Source organism: Mya arenaria, chromosome 1, assembly GCF_026914265.1.
Source record: "Mya arenaria isolate MELC-2E11 chromosome 1, ASM2691426v1".
NCBI lineage: Eukaryota > Metazoa > Mollusca > Bivalvia > Myida > Myidae > Mya > Mya arenaria.
The window spans coordinates 18,226,052-18,246,356 of NC_069122.1; the positions used below are offsets into that span (position 1 = coordinate 18,226,052).

Below are 20,305 nucleotides of genomic sequence, written 5' to 3' on the forward strand. Positions count from 1 at the left end.
AACGGCTTGTTCCAATTTCAGACATAATGCCGTCAACAAGCTACATTATTCATCTAACGACAGTGATTTACTCTCTATATGATATTATATATCAATAATTTGAGGTATAAACAACAGCTGTCACAGTATGTGACAAATGCCCCCGAATGTTACATCAACCTTTGAACAATGTCAGTACATAAAAAGGGAAGAAAATAGCAATGAAATCTCCATTATGTCTAACGAATATGCCTAGAACATTTGCAAGACCACAATCATGGCTTAATGTCTAACCAACATGGCTGGTGCATTTGTATGACCCCATTGCAATATGTCTGACAAACATGGCTGGTGCAGTTGCAAGACCACATGGCATTATGTCTAGCCAACTTGGCTGCTGCTTGTAAGACTTATTTGCATTATGTTTGTGCCGCAGGATTAAAACTCCTCCGTGCTTGACAAAACACTTGACCTTAGAGTTAGGGACACGGGTCACGCATGTGACACGTCGTCATGATATGTCGAAAAACATGTGGCAAATTATTTTAAAATCAGTCCATACATGAGAAAGTTACAGCCCGGACACGACCTACTATATGTCCTTATATGCAGCATTCCATAGTATTCAAACACTACGTGTGACCTTGACCTTTTAGGTAGCGACATGGGTCTTGCACGCGACACGTCGTCTTGGTTTGTCAAACACATGTGGCAAGTTATTTTAAAATCTGTCCATACATGAGTAAGTTTCAGCCCGGACACGACAACCTATACTCTATATCCTTATATGCAGCATTCCATAGTATTCAAACACTACGTGTAACCTTAAAGGTAGGAACACAGGTCTTGTATGCAACACATCTTTATATGCCAAACACATGTGGCAAGTTATTTTAAAATATGTCCAGACAAGAGAAAGTTACATCCCGAATCCGATATGTTGAGTCGGACTAACGGACAGACGGAGGGACGGACGGAAGGTGCGATTTTAATATGCCTACTTTCGGTGACATAACTAAAAGGGTTATACATACATATTCTTGCGAACTGACATAAAGATAAGTGTATGGCTTTATTTGTGTTTAATATACTCAATGCTGTGTTTAATATACTCAATGCTGTGTTTAATATACTCAATGCTGTGTTTAATATACTCAATGCTGTGTTTAATATACTCAATGCTGTGTTTAATATACTCAATGCTGTGTTTAATATACTCAATGCTGTGTTTAATATACTCAATGCTGTGTTTAATATACTCAATGCTGTGTTTAATACACTCAATGCTGTGTTAAATATGTGACTGAAATCTTACCACATTTTAAACTATCGTTCTACATCAATTAAAACTTTAACTAAGAGTGTTAACATGTATTTTACTATCAATTCAGCAAAAGAACAAACACACCGACTATGAACTTATTGACTTTATTTTTGAAAGCTTTAACAAGATATATTGTATATTAACGAATAACTATTGGGTGCATATTCACTAAATGTTGCGGCAATTTTTCATAAAAAGCAAACAAATATAACTTAATAGAAAAATAACAAGCACTATGGATGTATACAATTTTTTTTCTTTTAAGTACTGGCGTCAATTTAACCAAGATAAGATCTTCAAGCGACTTTAACCAGAATACAAAATGTACATGTACAACAAAAATAAATAAGTGTCACTTATATAACATTTAATACTTTCGTATACAAGAGCGATGATGCTATGCGTACAAGACTCAATTTATAATTTTCAAACCTCTGATGAATGTGAATACCCATTAAAACAAAATGGGATTTTAAGTTCTGATTTTATTAAAAATCAAAATACATGTAGCCCTATGTTTTGCTCTGACATTGACCAGACATAATTTCCCCCACATCGGCTTTTGTAATAAGTAGGCTGTGCATTATCAAAAATTCAAGAATTGTATATGTGACGAATATTTAATTTTGTTCAAGGACCAATGATGATATTGTTTAACCATAACATTTATCCAGTGTAATAAGAAACACAGTGAAATAGAATTATTTAGGTGTGTATACTATTTAAGACATAAATAAACAAATAGTAGTTTGCACACTAAGTCTGCACAGTGCTTTGTTATTAAAATTTGCTTAGGTAAATTAAAAGCGCACCAGTCTAATGTATGTGCTTGCTTACTCAAAAGTAATGTATCAAGTTTGATATTAACAAGATAGAAACAGATCTGAATGCATAACGTGGACGCTCTCTGTCTAGAAATTCAAGCATTTTACAATTTTTTTGTCCAATCAAAGAAACTCAGAACATTGCAACAGGCACACTATATATAAATACACAAATATACTTTGTTCTACAAAATGCTTATGATAATTACCATATCTGAACTATGACAACCGGAAATGGTTCCTATATATGTATTTAAGAAGTTTTTTAATTATGAGCTGTTGGTTTCATATAAAATCTGTTTCATTCAAAAGAAATATTAACAATTGTATTTTGAAATGAAAAACTGATGTCTCCCCGTCTGCACATCATGTCAATATGGTGAACATCTGTTATTTCCAATACTTCAAGAGGTTCAAGAGATATGGAGCAGAAACGAATTGCAGTCATATGACCTTTGACCTCTAAGTGTACCCTTGACCTTAGCCCAAGCTGGTTGTAACATGCTCTCAGCACAATGTCCCAATATGGTGAACATTTGCAACGAGTAATTTCAAAATCCTTTTATGGGTTAAGAAATATGGAGCGACACACACACGAACTGTAGTCAAATTATGTTTGACCTCTAAGTATGAACTTAAAAGTTATTTCAAAAACCCTTCCAGCGGTTCAAAAACAAGGAGGCCTCTCCTTATTTGCCACATAGAAACCACTGTTCTGTCTTTAGTAATAAGAAACTGTGGTGTCATATTGTTTGCTTACGTTAAATCGTTATATGTACTATATGATCCATTTCTGCGTGTCATGTTTCGCAACTAATTATTCTTTAGTAACAATATAAATATACACCCCAACAATCCTTAAACAATCCTTAACCCCGCTAGATCTACAGAATATAATACACCAACAACAATATAGAGTATATGATATCAGTAAATAAGAATGTCATAAAAGGTAGAAAAGGATTACACAGAGTAAAAATAACATATTTTATAATTAAATATATGTACAGCCTTTGCAAATAGTAGAAAACGAGTATTAAGAAAAATATAACAGACAGTACATGATTGCATAGTGTGAACAAAATACACTTAGAGTAAATATGTAGTGCTAAAAAATTAAGTGACAAAGAACAAAATGGACACATTTATAAAATGCAATTATAAAATGCTTTTAAATCAGGGGTGGATCCAGGAACTGACGTAAGAGGGGGCGTGGCTTATGTGGCACAACCCTTTGGTATTCGACCCCTCTCCCATGAATCCGCTATTGTTCAATGTCTTATTAACAAGTACATAAATTCTTCGTAAAATTATCCTATCACAGAATATCGTCTGAGCTACAACCTTCAAAATATGATAACAAAAAATATATATTCAGAGTGATAACAATTCATTAACAGTTTAAATTAACTCATTCATTTGGTTATATTTATACTGTAGTTCCAGTACAGTGTCAACAATAAGTCAATGAATTTTTTTACACGTGTGTATTGATACAATTTAGTTATTATAAGTTGCACCAATAATTATCTTACTAACACAGATGAGACAGCAAAAAGTTCAGTTATAGTTAGATGACAGTATTAAAATCGTAATTGTTAAGAATTGGCTAAGTGGGCGTATCTTTGTTTTAAGTATTCGTTTGAAGCAAAATATTGCCTTCCGACGAAGTATTTGTGACGTAATTTATCACGTGACATACACACACTGACATTGTTATTCCCGTTTACGTCAAACTATAAGACTGAATTCTCCCCATTAAGGTTTATAATAATATAGATGCACAAATAATCTTATCTTTGAAACTTTGAGACAGAAGATATTCTTGTTTTACCGGAAAGCAATTACAAATACCAAAAATCCTTCTTCATACAAAATTAAATTGAACATAAAAGTCCTCCAAAACCAAACCATATTTTTTCAATCATTTTTTCCCTATAAATAAATAAACAGGCTGTATATACGCTTACTTGTGATATTTATATTTCTATCTATCTCTATTTAATACAATAGACACGTCATTTGACTACAAATACACAGTGCATCAAGAACGTAATTCAAGATCAGACCTTAAGACTAAGAAATTCCTAAAAGAGGAATGGGACACACCGTTTCCCTTGTCATCACTGATTTACAGTATGCCGCTACCTATCAAGCAATGAAACATCAACCACAATGTCTACCATTGCAATAGTCTGCAAAAAAAGAATCACTTTTCACTTTGTACGATTCAGCAGAATGCAAGAATTGAACCAATTGTTTAGAGCTTAAAACACAAATAATATTTCAATTATATCCTATGATGAAAGTTAAAAGAAACCCAATTGCACCTATTTAGTGATTCACAAAGAAACAAGTGAAATTTTTTAGATAGTTTTTCAAAATTTATTTGGACATAAAAATCCTCCGAAACAAACCATAATCTATTCAATTATTTCTTCCATTTTAGTTGTCTGAGGAATAAACTCTACCAAAGGATGCCAGAAGAAATTGAACGCCACACTGAAAGCCTCTTGGAACATATTGTAATACAAATCCTCATCATCCTCTTCATCCTCCTCTATATTAATCTCTCGATTCAGGCACTTAAGTTTCTTGAGGTGGAGTTTCACGGGCCTCGCTAGAGCATCAGCTATAATAGCCTTGATTTCCAATTCATCCCCTTCTTTAATAGCAAGAAATGTGTTCTTAAAGCCAGATCCTGCATCAACAACCGCACCCATGTTATTTTGAAGTACTACTCCAATGTTAAATGCATACTTGTCATAACTTTCTAAGCCAAACAGATAGCCAAGGTCAACCATCAGACTACAGTAAGCTTTACCATGGGCATTTAAATCTTCATCATCACAATCATATGGTTTGCCGTAAATGCCTCTTAAAGGTTTGGAGACAAAGCTCGGGAAAATATCTAACATTGAACTGACTTCGTTTGTTATGGACGTGACTTTCAAGGTAGTCACTTTACCGTTCCAGACAACTTTTGTACCCTTCAGAGCATGGCAGTTCATAAAACTCTCCATATCTGCGTCGCAAACAGACGTAAAACTCTCCGCAGACAGTTTCCCATGGTGAGCTTCTTCAGTTGGTGAAAATCGAACAAATATCAGGGGAATTATAGCCAGAATTGCGAACATAATCATCAAAATCTTTTTGAGCACTCCAAACCGTTTATCAAACTTACCACCCATGAATTTCTTTGTCTGGGTAAGCAAAATCGGAATACAAGCGAGCAAAAGCGTAATCACAATCTTTCCGAACATGTCAGACGAAAGCATTTTGATGAAGAGATAAGCTAAGCCAATCAGAAACAGAATAAAGCTGAGAGGTATTAATAACGGAAGCATGACATAACCTACGGTAGCTCTTCCGAGGCCGATCCATGTCGAGAAAGGGTACATCGTTGTTATCAGCTCAAACCAGAAATAGCACACCAAATGCGGTATAGCTAACCTGTACATACCAGAGAAGGACTTTCTTATCGCCATTTGAATAAAGAAAACAGGAATCAGACTGTAACAAATAGATGGTATGCCAACATTTAATTTCAAGCCAGCGTACAGATCTACAGAAAACAGATTTCCTGACAAGACATTGATAATGGTTGTCAAAACTGGGACTTTTGGGAAATTCTGAAGGAAAACTGGCAAGCTTGAAAGAAAGTTGCAGAAAAGCGCAAGCAAGGTGACAAGATCATGGCTATCACTAATTGCTACAAAACAAATGCCGCAGATCACGGCATTTAGAACACACAGCTCAGAGCAGGGGATATACATTTTGTCAGCCAGTGAAAAGCTCGCCACAACTATGGGAATAGCACCAAAATACACCAGATATGGTGTAAGAGAATTCCACGAGTATTGCGACTGAGTTTGATCAACGTCGACTCCAACATCATACTGTTTCAGCATTTCAGCCAAGGCGGAGGCTTCCTTTTCTTGTAGAACATTTGCATTGTTGTGATTATAATCGTTGCATACGATATGTAAAAAGTCACCAAAGGCAAGATGAGCAGTAAAAATTTCGGTGAAATGAATCCATAGATGAAGAAAAGGGCCAAGAAGTAGATCTGATCTACGGGTATGCATCCAGCAACCATACCGAGCCCGTCCCTTGACGCAAACTCCAGGGCGGATTCACCAATAGCAGAAGCTGTCTCCTTGGGGTACTTTGCAATCTGAAATATAGTTTATGGTATTTTCATACTCACGTATATCATTGAAGAAGTCATGAACCCAAGATATATTTATATAAATGATAATTGTATTTTTCAGTGTAAGACCCTAATATAATTATTTTATTTATTATATACACTAAACAAAATTCCTAACCGGCCACCTTAGTTATCTTCTAATATTCCTTTCCCTGTAAAATAATCCTAATTACAAATTAGTTTCATGAAAAGACCATTACCTCGTACACATGCTGTGAAAACTTGGTTCATATATATCGCTTTGTCAAAAAGATACAGTGTCTCAAATGACAACACTCTCAATCATAAAAGTCACAAAATCTAACATAGCGTGTAAATGAGGAAAAATAAAATTACCATCTTTAGTCTCTTTAAAATGATATTGCATTAAATGTGAGACTGAAACTCAGTCATCAACGGCTTTATTAGTTCAAATGTATGTTTAACTTTAACCCTACCATCTATGTGAAACAAAGCCTGAGTCAAAAGATTGCTAAAAATACAAAAACAATGAAAATTTTGATTCCCTATGGAATTTGCATTGTTATTTCTTTTCCTTGTGACTTTTGGATTTAGGAGTAACCGTATATGAACTGTGTTTTTCTGCCGTTTATGCTTCGATTTAGCTAAAATTTTCAAAGAATATTGCCACGAGAGGGCAGATATCGAATACTGAACTGAATATTGATTATACTTAATGCAGTTTTAAGGAAGGTTACTTTATTAAGTGGCCAGTTAGGAATTTTGTTTAGTATATATATATATATATATATATATATATATATATATATATATATATATATATACTAACCAATCAGCAACAAAAGCTATATTTCTTGAGTGACATAGCCATTGGTGTTCACGTTTCCTTTTATATGTTAAATCTAAAAGGGATATAAAACACAGTTCATTGTAGATTTTCAGAAAACCTTTCAAAATAGTATGTGAACCTAACATGATTAAAGAAATGACGCTGAACAAAAAAAAGTGTTTCATCCCTGTGTGCGCTGCTGTTTGTTTTCGAATTGCTCGAAAAGGGTCATTACTAAGTATTAGGAGCCAGGCTTAAGCAATGCTAAATATGTCCATATTGTCACTTGTAATATTGTGAACGTAGTCACATATCAATGTATTGGAACAGTTTTTGAGTATTAAAAGCTAAAAAAGATTTTGGATGCTGACAGTGCCAAAGACAACAACACCTAGGCTACATGCCTGACAATAAAACTTTTTTCTTCAAGATATAGACAAGCTAAACAAGAGGCCCAAGAGGGCCTATGCTCTACTGGCATGGCTCTTGCGGTCATTTTCAATCCAGAGCATGTACCTATAAGTAATAGGCAACATAGTTCACTTTTGTGTTCGGGTTAGCTGAAAACGGTGCAAGTTCAACACCTGAGGACAGAAATTGTTGTAATCAGATTAGTCGCATGAACTATTTTAAAATGTGCCAAGTAAAGCCTAAAAGGTAATCTGAGGGAAAACAATATTTGCTTTCAAAACTGTACTCATGGTCAAAATTTCAGTAGCTTTAAAAATAAAAAAGGTTGGTCAACATTGATGCTCGTTTGCAAAACTGTACACATGGTCAAAATGTCATTGCTGTACCTTTAAATATTAAAAAAGTAAATCAAAAGGGGTGGGGCCAGTTTTGGCCCAAGGGGCATTATTTGAAATGTTTTTCTAGGTGGTCATCATATGATGCTCCACAACAAATATCAAAGGTATGGGCCTTGTGGTTTGAAACAAGAAGATTTTGAAAATATTTCTTAAATTTATATTTAAGTCTCTAGGAAACTTGTGACCCACGGGGCAGTGCCAGTTTTGACCCAAGGGGCATAATTTGAACAACCATGGTAGTGGACCACTTAATTAAGCCTTGTTCAAAATAGCAAGGATCTGCATAGCTGTTTCAGACAAAAAAGTTTCTAACATTTCCCAATTTATATATACCAAACCTGTACAACCGGGGGCATGGCCAGTAATGACCCCAGGGGCATATTTAAAATATGTGACAGACACATGCTGTGCATAATTGCTGATTATCGAGTGTCAAACAAGGCAGTTGATGGGATTAAATCAGCGTGGCGCTAATTAGGTAGGAATAGGGGCAGCGTGGGGGACCGGAAATAGGGCAGGGCGGAGCGCCCCGCTATTCCGCTCTAGAATAATCCCTAATAATTTGAACAAACATTCACAAGCAATTGTGACTTTACATGTAAACTTGGCTAAAAATAGACTTTGCTCATGAAGACTTAGCTAAAAATAGCATGTTTTATACTTTCAAGACCCATAATGTAGATATGCATGGACAGATCTGGCTGGTTTTCGAAAGGAACAGAGCTCTAAAGGAACAGAGCTCTAATGGATATCTAAATACTGTACAAGTTTCATCGAGATACAATCAAAACTGATGACTGTATCGTGTTCACAAGGCACTGTTTACAGAAGCACTGATTTTTTATACTTTCAAGGCCCATAATCTAGGCATTCATGGGCGGATCTGGCTGGTTTTCGAAAGGAACAGAGCTCTAATGGATATCTAAATACTGTACACGTATCAAAACTGAAGCCTGTATCGTGTTCACAAGCAATTGTTTACAGAAGCACATACTACATACACATTACCATAGCATATGCTCTTCTGGCCTTTGGCCAGTAGAGCTAAAAATGTCAAAAATCACCTGATAAAAGAATACAAAAGTTACTACGGTAATCATCTAACCTTTTCCCAAAGACTCGCAGCTTGAAATGCCGATGACCGTTCTGACCCTGTCAAGGTCATAGTGCCCTGGATCTTTCGTGACAAAAGCTTTACAAATTCTGTCTCCGATATGTTGTCCCCTATCTTCTTCCCTACAACACATTAAATTGAAATGATTTAATTTACTTGAGTAAGGCTTGTATTTACAAAACAATACAACTGTATTGACAACTGGGCAAGTTCTTAACATTTCTGCAATTTTAACACTCGAAACACCTCGGCCATTATCCAACAGATAAGACCTCGGATATAATACAGGCCTTTAAAAATAGTCCATCATGGCTGCGCCTATTTTGAAAAAGTGTTGTATGTGTTTTTAGGATATTGAATGAAACACATGGCGAAGAGTATCAATGTGTATTTCTTTTACTTTGAATCTAACTTATTTCAGGTTTCTCCAAAGCGTTATTAGACACAAATCAAAATTATTTATTTCAGAACTTTGTTTACGTTATCGAATGGGTCTACTTAGCGTAATTATACTCGAGTTAATCGCCGGCGACCTCATCACATTGTTATATATTTTGACGCCTATTTACGAGGACTCTTTCGATGACCTCTGGAGGTGGCTGAGTTATGATTGGGTTTCTCGCAAATAAGGGTAATATTCCAATTCACAGAGATACATGTTAAAAATGATGCTACTGAGCGCCAGAAGATCATCGGACATTATAGGAATAAGTTTTTACCAAACAGATAATTTATTAATAATGCAGTAATTTAGCCAGAATAATATATAAATATCGCATCACTTCCAATGTTATAGAACATATTGTCAACATGAGGGAATCTATGTTACCCAGACACCCATGTGTACCTTGTTTCAATCGGGTTTCTTAAAAGCTTTTTGAGCAAGGGGTAATAAATATATATTTGTTTCAGGTGTCAAAAAAGGTGGAGTCGGTAAGTCAAATCTGGGAGTATTTGTTATTGGTGTCAGGTCGAAAGTTCTTTTTTATCTTTCTTTTTTTATCAGGATAATTTTTTCTTGAGATTTTTCTGTGATCAAAAGTATTAAAAGCCTAAGAACATCCAGTGATTTTTTGGAAATAATTTTACCGCCTGTGCCTTGCAATTTGGGAAAAAACAAAATCAGATCAAAATAGCAAATATAAATGTTTTCACATTTGTAAGCATACTTTATGCTGTGAAAGGGTTAGTCTTGTCAAGATTTTGTTTATCTTTCAAGAAATCCATTGCCATTTTATTCACTAACATAATGTACATTTATCAAATTAGGAAAAAATTATAAAATTTTGGGAAAAATGGACATTTTTTCGCAAGGGGAAACAGCCTTTGGAGGCAGTAAATTGCGCCAGAAAAATCACTGACATCTATTCAATCAGTACAAACATCACTGGTATTGTTAACAGCCCAAAACAATTCATTGTTAATATTTAAAAGAAAGAAACAATCAAACCAATGATAAAAAATATTTCTCAATGCAAAGAGGTCAGGGCAAAAATATATAGTTGGTCGGGAAACCTGAATCAAACAAGAGTGCAAAGATGGTCCTATATATCTCACCTGAATAAAGCTTTGTGCTATAGACTTGTTGATAATTAAAGGGCAATAACAAGGATCTGGCTTCTCTGATATATGAAATTGTTACCTCGAGAGTGTTAACAACGTATTTCCATATTTGGGCTCTGTGACCTAGTTTTTGACCCCAGATGACCAATATTTGAAATTGAGCTAGAAATCATCAAGACAACCTTTCTGACAAATTTCCAGGATATTTGGGCTGAAAATGTTACCCCTAGAGTGTTAACTAAGTATTTCCATATTTGTGCTCTGTGACCTAGTTTTTTACCCCACATGACCCATATTCGAACTTGAGCTAGAAAACATCAAAACAACCTTTCTGACAAATTTTCAGGATATTTGGGATGAAAATGTTACCTCTAGAGTGTTAACAAGGTATTTCCATATTTGGGCTCGGTGACCTAGTTTTTAACCCTAGATGACCAATAATCGAACTTGAGTTAGAAACCTTCAAAACAACCTTTCTGACAAATTTCCAGGATATTTGGGCTTAAAATGTTACCGCTAGAGTGTTAACTGAGTATTTCCATATTTGGGCCTTGTGACCTAGTTTTTGACCCCAGATGACCCATATTCGAACTTGAGCTAGAAATCATTTAAAAACAACTTTACTAACAAATTTCCAGGATATTTGGGCTGATAATGTTACCTCGAGAGTGTTAACAAGGTATTTCCATATTTGGGCTCTGTGACCTAGTTTTTGACCCCAGATGACCCATATTTGAACTTGAGCTAGAAATCATCGAAACAACCTTTCTGACAAATTTCCAGGATATTTGGGCTGAAAATGTTATCTCTAGAGTGTTAACAATGTTTTTCCTTATTTGAAAATGTTACATCTAGAGTGTTAACACGGTTTTTTCTATATTTGGGTGCTGTGATCAGTTTTTGACCCCAGATGACCCGAGTAATTACTGGGACAAACATACTGACTAAGTTTCGTGACAATTGAGGCAAAAATGTGACCCCTAGAGTGTTAACAAACTAAGTGTGGACGGACAACAGACAACGGAATACGGACAATCATTGATCCTAAAAGCTCACCCTCAGCCTACGGCTAAAGTGAGCTACCAAAAAAAAATGCATAATGGCCAAAATGTTTTAAAAGGAACCAGGCCTACACATCTATGTAATGTCAGGCGACCCAATAATGTTTTGGCATCATTTGAAACCTAGGGTAAAAATGAGCACAAAAATACCGAAAGTATTAAAACAAAAATGTTTTCTGGCCTTCAAAAAATGTAAAATAGATCATGTCACATTCTTTTTGAGTTAACATTGTGATAAGTTAATGTAAAACATACTTAAGTCATTTATTTAACATAAGGAATCAGCAAACAAATACCTTGCAAATGATACTAAAAATAATTGAGGTCACGAGGCATCAAAAATTAATATATTGTTAAAAGAGCTGTCAGAAAACTAGCTTATTTGCTAGTCTCAGGAGCAGTATTCTTAAAGCTGCACTCTCACAGATTTGCAGTTTTGACAATTTTTTCATCTTGGAATGAGCCATTTTTGCATAAATATCAGGGAACCAGTGATATAAGACTACTAATAAAAGATCAGATCGCAGATTTTCATATTTGCATTCAAAAATTAATGTTAAATTGCTAAAAGTGTTACTAACTGTTTAAGAAAAATGCATAAAACATAAATTGTTGAACTTATGAAATTAAAGTCTGTGTTCTGATTTTTTAACAACAGTCTTATATCACTGGTTTCTGTGCATTTTCGCATAAACTTGCTCGCAACAAGACAAAAAAATAAAATGGCAAAACAGCAAATCTGTGTGCACTTTAAGTATCTCTTACTCACAAATAAGATTTACCACAATTCATAATATATTTTTAATATTCCAAAAAGCATGAACATATGTCCAAAACAATGGTTCTTATGAAACATACCGAGTTTAATTTGAAAGAAATGAGCCTAAAACATGGTATTTCTACCTTATGAGACTAAAGTAAATCACAGAAAATCTTTTAGCATTCACCAATCATTTAATATTTTTGCGCTTTCTGCTATTAAATACACGATTAATTTCTTGTTATCCGTAAATATTTATTTCCATTTATGCATTATTTAGTAAGTAATTATAAACGGTTTATCAGTCAAAATTGATGTTTGATCCACATGCATGTGTATGTATTGATTTTGAATAAGAGTGTCACTTTAAGTCAATTTCCTAAAATGTTCACAGCCAAATAAAAATAAGTGTTGTTTTTTTAACATAAAAGTATATCAAATCAATGAAATTACCGGGTATACCAGATATGAGAAATGAGATACTTAAGTCAAGAATTTAATTTTAACTAGGAACGATTTAAGATGTTTTATAAATACAGAACCAAGATTCCTTTAATTTTTGCATCACTGCAAGGACAGCCAACACCAACTAGGTTATGACAATTAATCCAACTTTATTTCTATGAAAAACAGATGAAAATTTATCATAGAATGGATTATGCTGAAGTTAAATATATATATTAAAGCTTAGAATACATTTATAATTCAATACCAGCAGCTAGAAGCAACTTTTGCTCATGTCCTCCGGTCAATTTCTTGATAGCGTCAGCATACTCTTCAGTTGAGAGCATATCTTTTTGGGTGGTATTGATCTTGTGAAACATGTTCCTGGCAGCGTAGCGGATCTTCTTCTCAATGTTGGAGGTGGACGCACACCAGATGACATCCTCTTTGTTGTCATCATTGATCCCTGAAAAGAAATGTACGATAATACAATAATACATGCAACGATATCCCCATTCCTGACAGAAGAGCAATGATGCTATGCATACAACATTTAGATTTATCATTGTCAAACTTGTGATAAATAAAATGGGATTTCCCTGGAACAGAAAACCTGTGTCCCGGCAGCAATACGCTCAGTGGTCAATGTGGGCAAAACTTGTCTACATGAGTTGAACGGTCAGTAAAACATACACCAAATACCCTTTCATTTGCATAATCGATTTCCCTGGCACAGATACGTGTATACAGTTTCTCGGAACAGATAAAATACCAGATACACTTTCATGCACATGCAGGGATTTCCCCTGCACAGAAACCTGTTTCTTTAAAACAATCATATACAAAATACACTTTCATGTACATGCATGTACATGAATTGAATTCTGTGGAACATAGTCAAAACATTCCCGGCTGGGAATATGTTTGAACCCACGACCCCTTGGGTTATAGGCAAATACCTTTACCAATAGACCACCAATATCAAATTATAGAGTTTAGAAAGGCGTACAATTGAAAAATTAATTATTCAATTAATTAGGAAAACTGAGCTGTGTATGATTTATATGCTTCTGTATGTTAAAACATGACAGCCTACATGCAAACTTTAAAGCATAAATAATTTTATCAAAGACACAAAGTTGAAGGAACTTTGACCAAAGACCCTTGCATGTTGGATTTACCTTGACCTTAAAGGTACATACATGAACATTGAAGTTGACACACAATCTTATCATGGTGAAAATGCGCAGATATTTTTAAGCCCCAAAATTCATGACCAGGTAACATGCCAGTCCTAACAAAAAAACAAAACTTAACCATGTCCTTTAGCCTACAAACATGTAGGTATGGTGAGCATTTGTGCTCCCCTAAATTAAATTCTCCCAATGTACAGCCAAGTTACAGCTATAGTATTCAATAAGCATCCTAGTGAATATTTTCAACTTAGTGAGAATTTCGTTATTTTTGGCATGGATTATTTTAAATACCCTCTTCTTTTCATCAGATTTATTCATATGCATATATTGTTTAGACCATTTTCTTGCTTTTTTAATATATTTAGTGTAAAAACATTGTTTGTTTTCTTTAAATTCAAATTAGAAAAAAGGCAATTTTTTACTAAGTTGAAAATTGTTACTAAGATGCCTATTGATACAGAGAATATCCAAAATACAAGAAATCTGAACAATGATCTTAAAGCTCCACTCTCATAGATGAACTGATTTGACAACTTTTTCATTTTTTGTCTTGCGCTAATGTCTGAAAACAAGTGATATAAAAAGGATCATATCGCAGATCATATTAATATTTAGGTTTGAAAAATGATGTTTTATCTCGAAAATAACTTGTTTCTTAAAGCGTAAGTAATGCTTTTAGCCACAAAACTTCATTTTTCGTGGTAAATATTAAAAACTGTGATCTGATATTTTGCAACCAGTCTTATATCACAGGTGTCCAAATATTTTTGGAGAGATTTCTTCATTCAAAGTCAAAAAAATACAAAAGTTGTCAAAAAGATCAATCTGTGAGAGTACAACTTTAAGATTAGTGTTGTGCCGATGATCAATTATAATCGACAATTGATTGGAAAGGCCTACGTCGGCTTCAATCGATAGTAAAATTTGAACAATTGATTATAGAAACAAGGGACGTAACCGCTACCGACTAATTTTTTTCTAGTTAATGCTAGTTCATGTTGAAATGTTAAGGTGTTACTATGTTAAGTTATTTAGTCATATATTCTTAACATTAAGTCAGTATGTCACTGCAGTACTTAATTACATATTTTCTTTGTAATTTAACTGCTAAAAGTTTCGTTCTCAACGTCTCATGTTTGTGATTTAAAAGTGATTTTTAAAACATGTTCCCATTTAATTCTTACTATGTAAGAATTTGGTTTTCCCAGTTTTCTGAAAGGATATGTTCTTGAAAATATATAGAATGATCAACTGCTTGTTGTACTTGTTACTGACTGATTATTAAAAACAAATTGATATCTTTCTTTGATATTATTTTACACAAAAATTAGAGCATGTGGTCTCATGTTCTGTAATAGTAACCTGTAAACACTTAAGGACAGTTGCGTTCTGAATAAAAAATGTAATTTATACAAAGAAATGTACAAACAATATTGTAAGGGAACATTGGTGCTTTAAACTGGTGCATGTACTGTATCTGCACGCCTTAAATAACCAAAGAAAGTTAAATAATAATTAATTTGATTAATAATTGATCATTGATCGGTTTCATAAACCCATTATCGATAGTAATTTTTCCGTCCGATTCCCAACACTATTTAAGATACACATGACCTAAGACCAACAGATAAAACCTAATTCATGCATTTGGTTAGTATTGTGTGAAAAATTGTCTATCAGGAAACAGAAAGGTTTTAACAACAAGGTACTGTTCAGTCTTGCACAAGAATTTCATAATATAGATGCAAAGTTGGAATTTGCATTCTACAAGTCCACTCCACACTGTACACATCATAAATTTATTTCACATTGAAGATAATATTGTATGTGAATGTTAAATTTGAATGCAAACATGAATGGGACTTGACATTCATACCTTTTGTGCTATCACTTGGTAAATAAGCAAAGGATCCATGAGTAAACCATCTCATCTCATTGGCACAGTTTAGAACTTTAGTACCCAGTGCTTGCTTCAGTGCTATATAGTGTACTTGTATCTTATATGTGTTTCTTTACTGGCTGCATATCATCCCTCAATAAACTGCTTGTCTGGTATGGAGATGAGCCATAAAATGAGAATTTTTGACAAATTTTGACAATTTACCTACCTGACCACATACATGTACCCGAATCTCATAACCTAGATAAAACCTCATTTTAAATACAGAAGGGGCATTGTAAAGTCATGTGGTAACACCACACCAGAAACAAGAATCTTTATTTAAAGTCAGGCATATAATAAGAAAAAAACATTAGCAGACAATGCGAATGTCCGTCGGACATGTCCGGTATATTTCCATTGATCAGTTTCATAAACCCATTATCGATAGTAATTTTTCCGTCCGATTCCCAACACTATTTAAGATACACATGACCTAAGACCAACAGATAAAACCTAATTCATGCCTTTGGTTAGTATTGAGTGAAAAATTGTCTATCAGGAAACAGAAAGGTTTTAACAACAAGGTACTGTTCAGTCTTGCACAAGAATTTCATAATATAGATGCAAAGTTGGAATTTGCATTCTACAAGTCCACTCCACACTGTACACATCATAAATTTATTTCACATTGAAGATAATATTGTATGTGAATGTTAAATTTGAATGCAAACATGAATGGGACTTGACATTCATACCTTTTGTGCTATCACTTGGTAAATAAGCAAAGGATCCATGAGTAAACCATCTCATCTCATTGGCACAGTTTAGAACTTTAGTACCCAGTGCTTGCTTCAGTGCTATATAGTGTACTTGTATCTTATATGTGTTTCTTTACTGGCTGCATATCATCCCTCAATAAACTGCTTGTCTGGTATGGAGATTAGTCTAAAATAATAGACGTGTTATACAGGATTCTTCCAATCCCTAACATCTAAACGGGAATGTGCAAAAAAACGGGGGTGTTTTAAAAATATTGAAATTGTTTTAAGTGAAGTATTTTATGGTTGAAATTGATCATAAAGAGTTATATTCATACTTTACCATGTAAGTGAAGTGTTATTTTGCACTAAACAAGCATTTAATGCATTAAAACAAGTTGTTTACCTTTCCAATAAAACGAAAGTTGACTGACACAGACAACAATTATGCGAAGGGGAACAACTCGATACAATCGTAATAGCTCGGCCTCCTCCGACAAAGCTTCGAGATAGACCTCGTTATAGAATCGTAACAACTCGGCCATGGCCGAAATGTTCCGAGCGATTTAAAACTGTGCCCTAAAGCCTTGCAGGTGCCCTTCATGTATATATTGTTATGTTTTGACAGAATGAAATGAAGAAAAGCCGTCAAACTCATAATTATAAGTTGGATATTTATTTTTTTGTGTACGGAACTAATATAAAATAACGTTATCTGGTAATATTTCTTGTTTTTATGATATTTAATAGACGCTATATGCTTTAACCGGAATCCTGATCGGAACACCTACCCACTTTTGATACTAAACAATTTGTACGTGAAGGATTTGCCATATCAAAAATCTAAAAAAAATCTGTCAAGGTACAATTATTTGGACTAGTATGGAGATGAGCCATAAAATGAGAATTTTTGACAAATTTTGACAATTTACCTACCTGACCACATACATGTACCCCAATCTCATAACCTAGATAAAACCTCATTTTAAATACAGAAGGGGCATTGTAAAGTCATGTGGTAACACCACACCAGAAACAAGAATCTATATTTAAAGTCAGGCATATAATAAGAAAAAACATTAGGCTAAAGAACTATTTGGGATATGAAATTATTGAATATGCCCAGGTCCAGTTCACATTCACAAAGAAGGTGAAAATAGAATTTGAACTATTTAAACTTAATATCAATATTTACATGAACTTTCATCCTCAAGCAAATCCTTGAGTTTGGTGGTGGCATCATCATTTCCTTGCTTGGATGCTGCGACAAACCAACGGACTGCAGTTCTTCCATATTCATCTCTCTCTGCGCCATCTTTGGAGTCAGCAAGTTTCAGGAAGTGTGTGCCAAGTTTAAACTGACTGTCATCATTGCCTTGCGCAGCCTCCAACTCCAACTTCTTGACGTCTTCTGACATAGATTGGTCACCTTGTAAAAGTTAAACAAATGGATCGATAAAATCACCGCTTGATGTATTCGAAAGCAGTGTCAAAATGATCTGTGTCCGAAAAATTGTTTTCTATCCGAAATAAGATAATTTCAGTTCAATGCATACTAGGAACACTACAAATGGCATGCTGACAAATGAAAGATAAAGCTATAATTGTTTTTAGACAAACAGTGTTAAGCCACTATAAGTCGTAAAATGCACTTAAATTCGCTGGAAAAAAAAATGATAAAATACCAGCTCCAGTGGTGTGAGCTTCCGCCATTTTGAGGTAGCAGCAGGCAACAGTTTTGTCTAAATAAGGGTTTCATTGGAATTATGAATCATGAAACAGACAACATTGTTTAGCATTCAAGTCGTGCACTGAATCATCTTAAAGGGACTATACACCAGATTGGCACAAAAAAAGTTTGCTCTTGTTACGAATCTCATGACAGTTATTTAATAAAATGTTTAACTCTTTGATATCATAATTGTAAAAAAATACAAAAATGTAACAAACAAAATTGTGTCGGAGGTCGGGTTCGAACCGGTGTCGCCACAATTGCAGTCTAGTGTTGTATCCACTGTGCTACGAAGGCTTACTCTTTGTGGTTGTTGTTGTTGAGTTTATAAAGGTCTGCCCGTGCCCTATAATGGCTGCATTATGGCTTGACCCCGTCTTTTTTTTCCATTTTAATATGTATGTGCGGGATAAAAGTACATAGTATACTTTCTATACACAGGTATGTAGCCCCTGGTCCAGTGCATCCTCTTTTTTATCAATTGGTCGTAACAATATATATTTTCAAAATTTAAATATCTTTCAGTGAATGAACGATTTAACTATGGATGTAACGGTTTAAATCGGTAGAATTGTTAACTCAAAATGTCTTGATACAGTTTATACCGATATTGGTTTTCTTTCTTGATTACTACGGCCGAAAAATAATTTGGTTTCGTTTAAGGACATGGTGACTTGCATTTAATATTACTAATTATTTGTTACTAACGGTTTAAAAAAATGCAGAAAACATCAATTTTCGAACTTAAATATAAAAATCTGCGATCTAATTTTTTGTCAGCATGAGTCTTATATAACTGGTTTCCATGGATTTTCACAAAAGAATGGCTCGTTCCAAGACAAAAATAAAAAAGTTGTCAAAACGCTCAATCTGTAAGACTGCAAGTTCAACACATCAATCATTTTACATCATTTCAAACTTACACTAAGAATGTTCACATAAATTTTACTATCATATAATCAAAAGAACAAACACTCCAACTTTGTAATCGTCGTCTTTATTTTTGAAGCTTATATGTATATTAAAGGTTAGTGCGTGCATTTATACATGATATTTAGGCATTTGTTCATAAATAAATTAAACATAAAATTTAATAGGAAAATAACAAGCAAGATGGAAACATAAACTCTTTTCAGTTATTGAGTAAATTAATAACAATGAAATCTTTCAGCATTCTAAACCAGAACACAAAGGTACATAAACGTGTACAAAACTACAAATATTATTAATTAATATATAAAACATCTAAGTAGAGGAGCAGAATTAATATAAGTTATTTCTTGTTTTCTAATCCTCGAACATATTATGATGTATTTCATTTCTATACATATAAGGTATGTATGCTTGTATGCTATTTGTCAAATAAATAAAGTTTAAACTAATATATAAAACATATAGCGATATACGCAACGAAATTAATTAAGTCACTTATTTAAACAATATGGGGGTGGGGTATGTTACGATTTTATTTAAAAAAAAATACATGTAGCTCCGAACATGTGCATGTGTGTGTACTCTAGATGATAAACCAGCCAGATATAATTCATGTTGATCACATCCAAAATAAGCTTCTGTCATAAGTCAGCTATGTGTTAACAATAATTCAAGAAGTGTATATGTGACGAATATTCAATTATGTTGAGTGTAATTAAATCATTGTCACTAAAACTTACGGTGTACTTTTTAACCATTATAAAAACAAATCAGTGTAATAATAAACAAGGTTAAATTGATTCAGTTAGTTAATGTGCACGTGTATACTATTAAGAAATAACTAAAACTATTATACAATTCAAGCATTTTGCAAAACCTTTGTTCAATCAAAACAAAAACTCAGAACACTTCATATATATATA

The 20,305-nt window shown here is 33.9% G+C and overlaps 1 protein-coding gene across 1 annotated transcript; it reads right to left on the minus strand.

Annotated features, from left to right (window-relative positions):
• Positions 1 to 1,393: 1,393 nt before the first annotated feature.
• LOC128238816 (wolframin-like) lies at positions 1,394 to 18,445 on the minus strand. Its single transcript, XM_052955080.1, is given in 6 exon segments — positions 1,394 to 6,055; positions 6,058 to 6,304; positions 9,045 to 9,175; positions 13,150 to 13,347; positions 17,913 to 18,146; positions 18,403 to 18,445. Coding segments are annotated over 6 exon segments (2,343 nt in total). The 5' UTR covers positions 18,431 to 18,445; the 3' UTR covers positions 1,394 to 4,550.
• Positions 18,446 to 20,305: the final 1,860 nt, after the last annotated feature.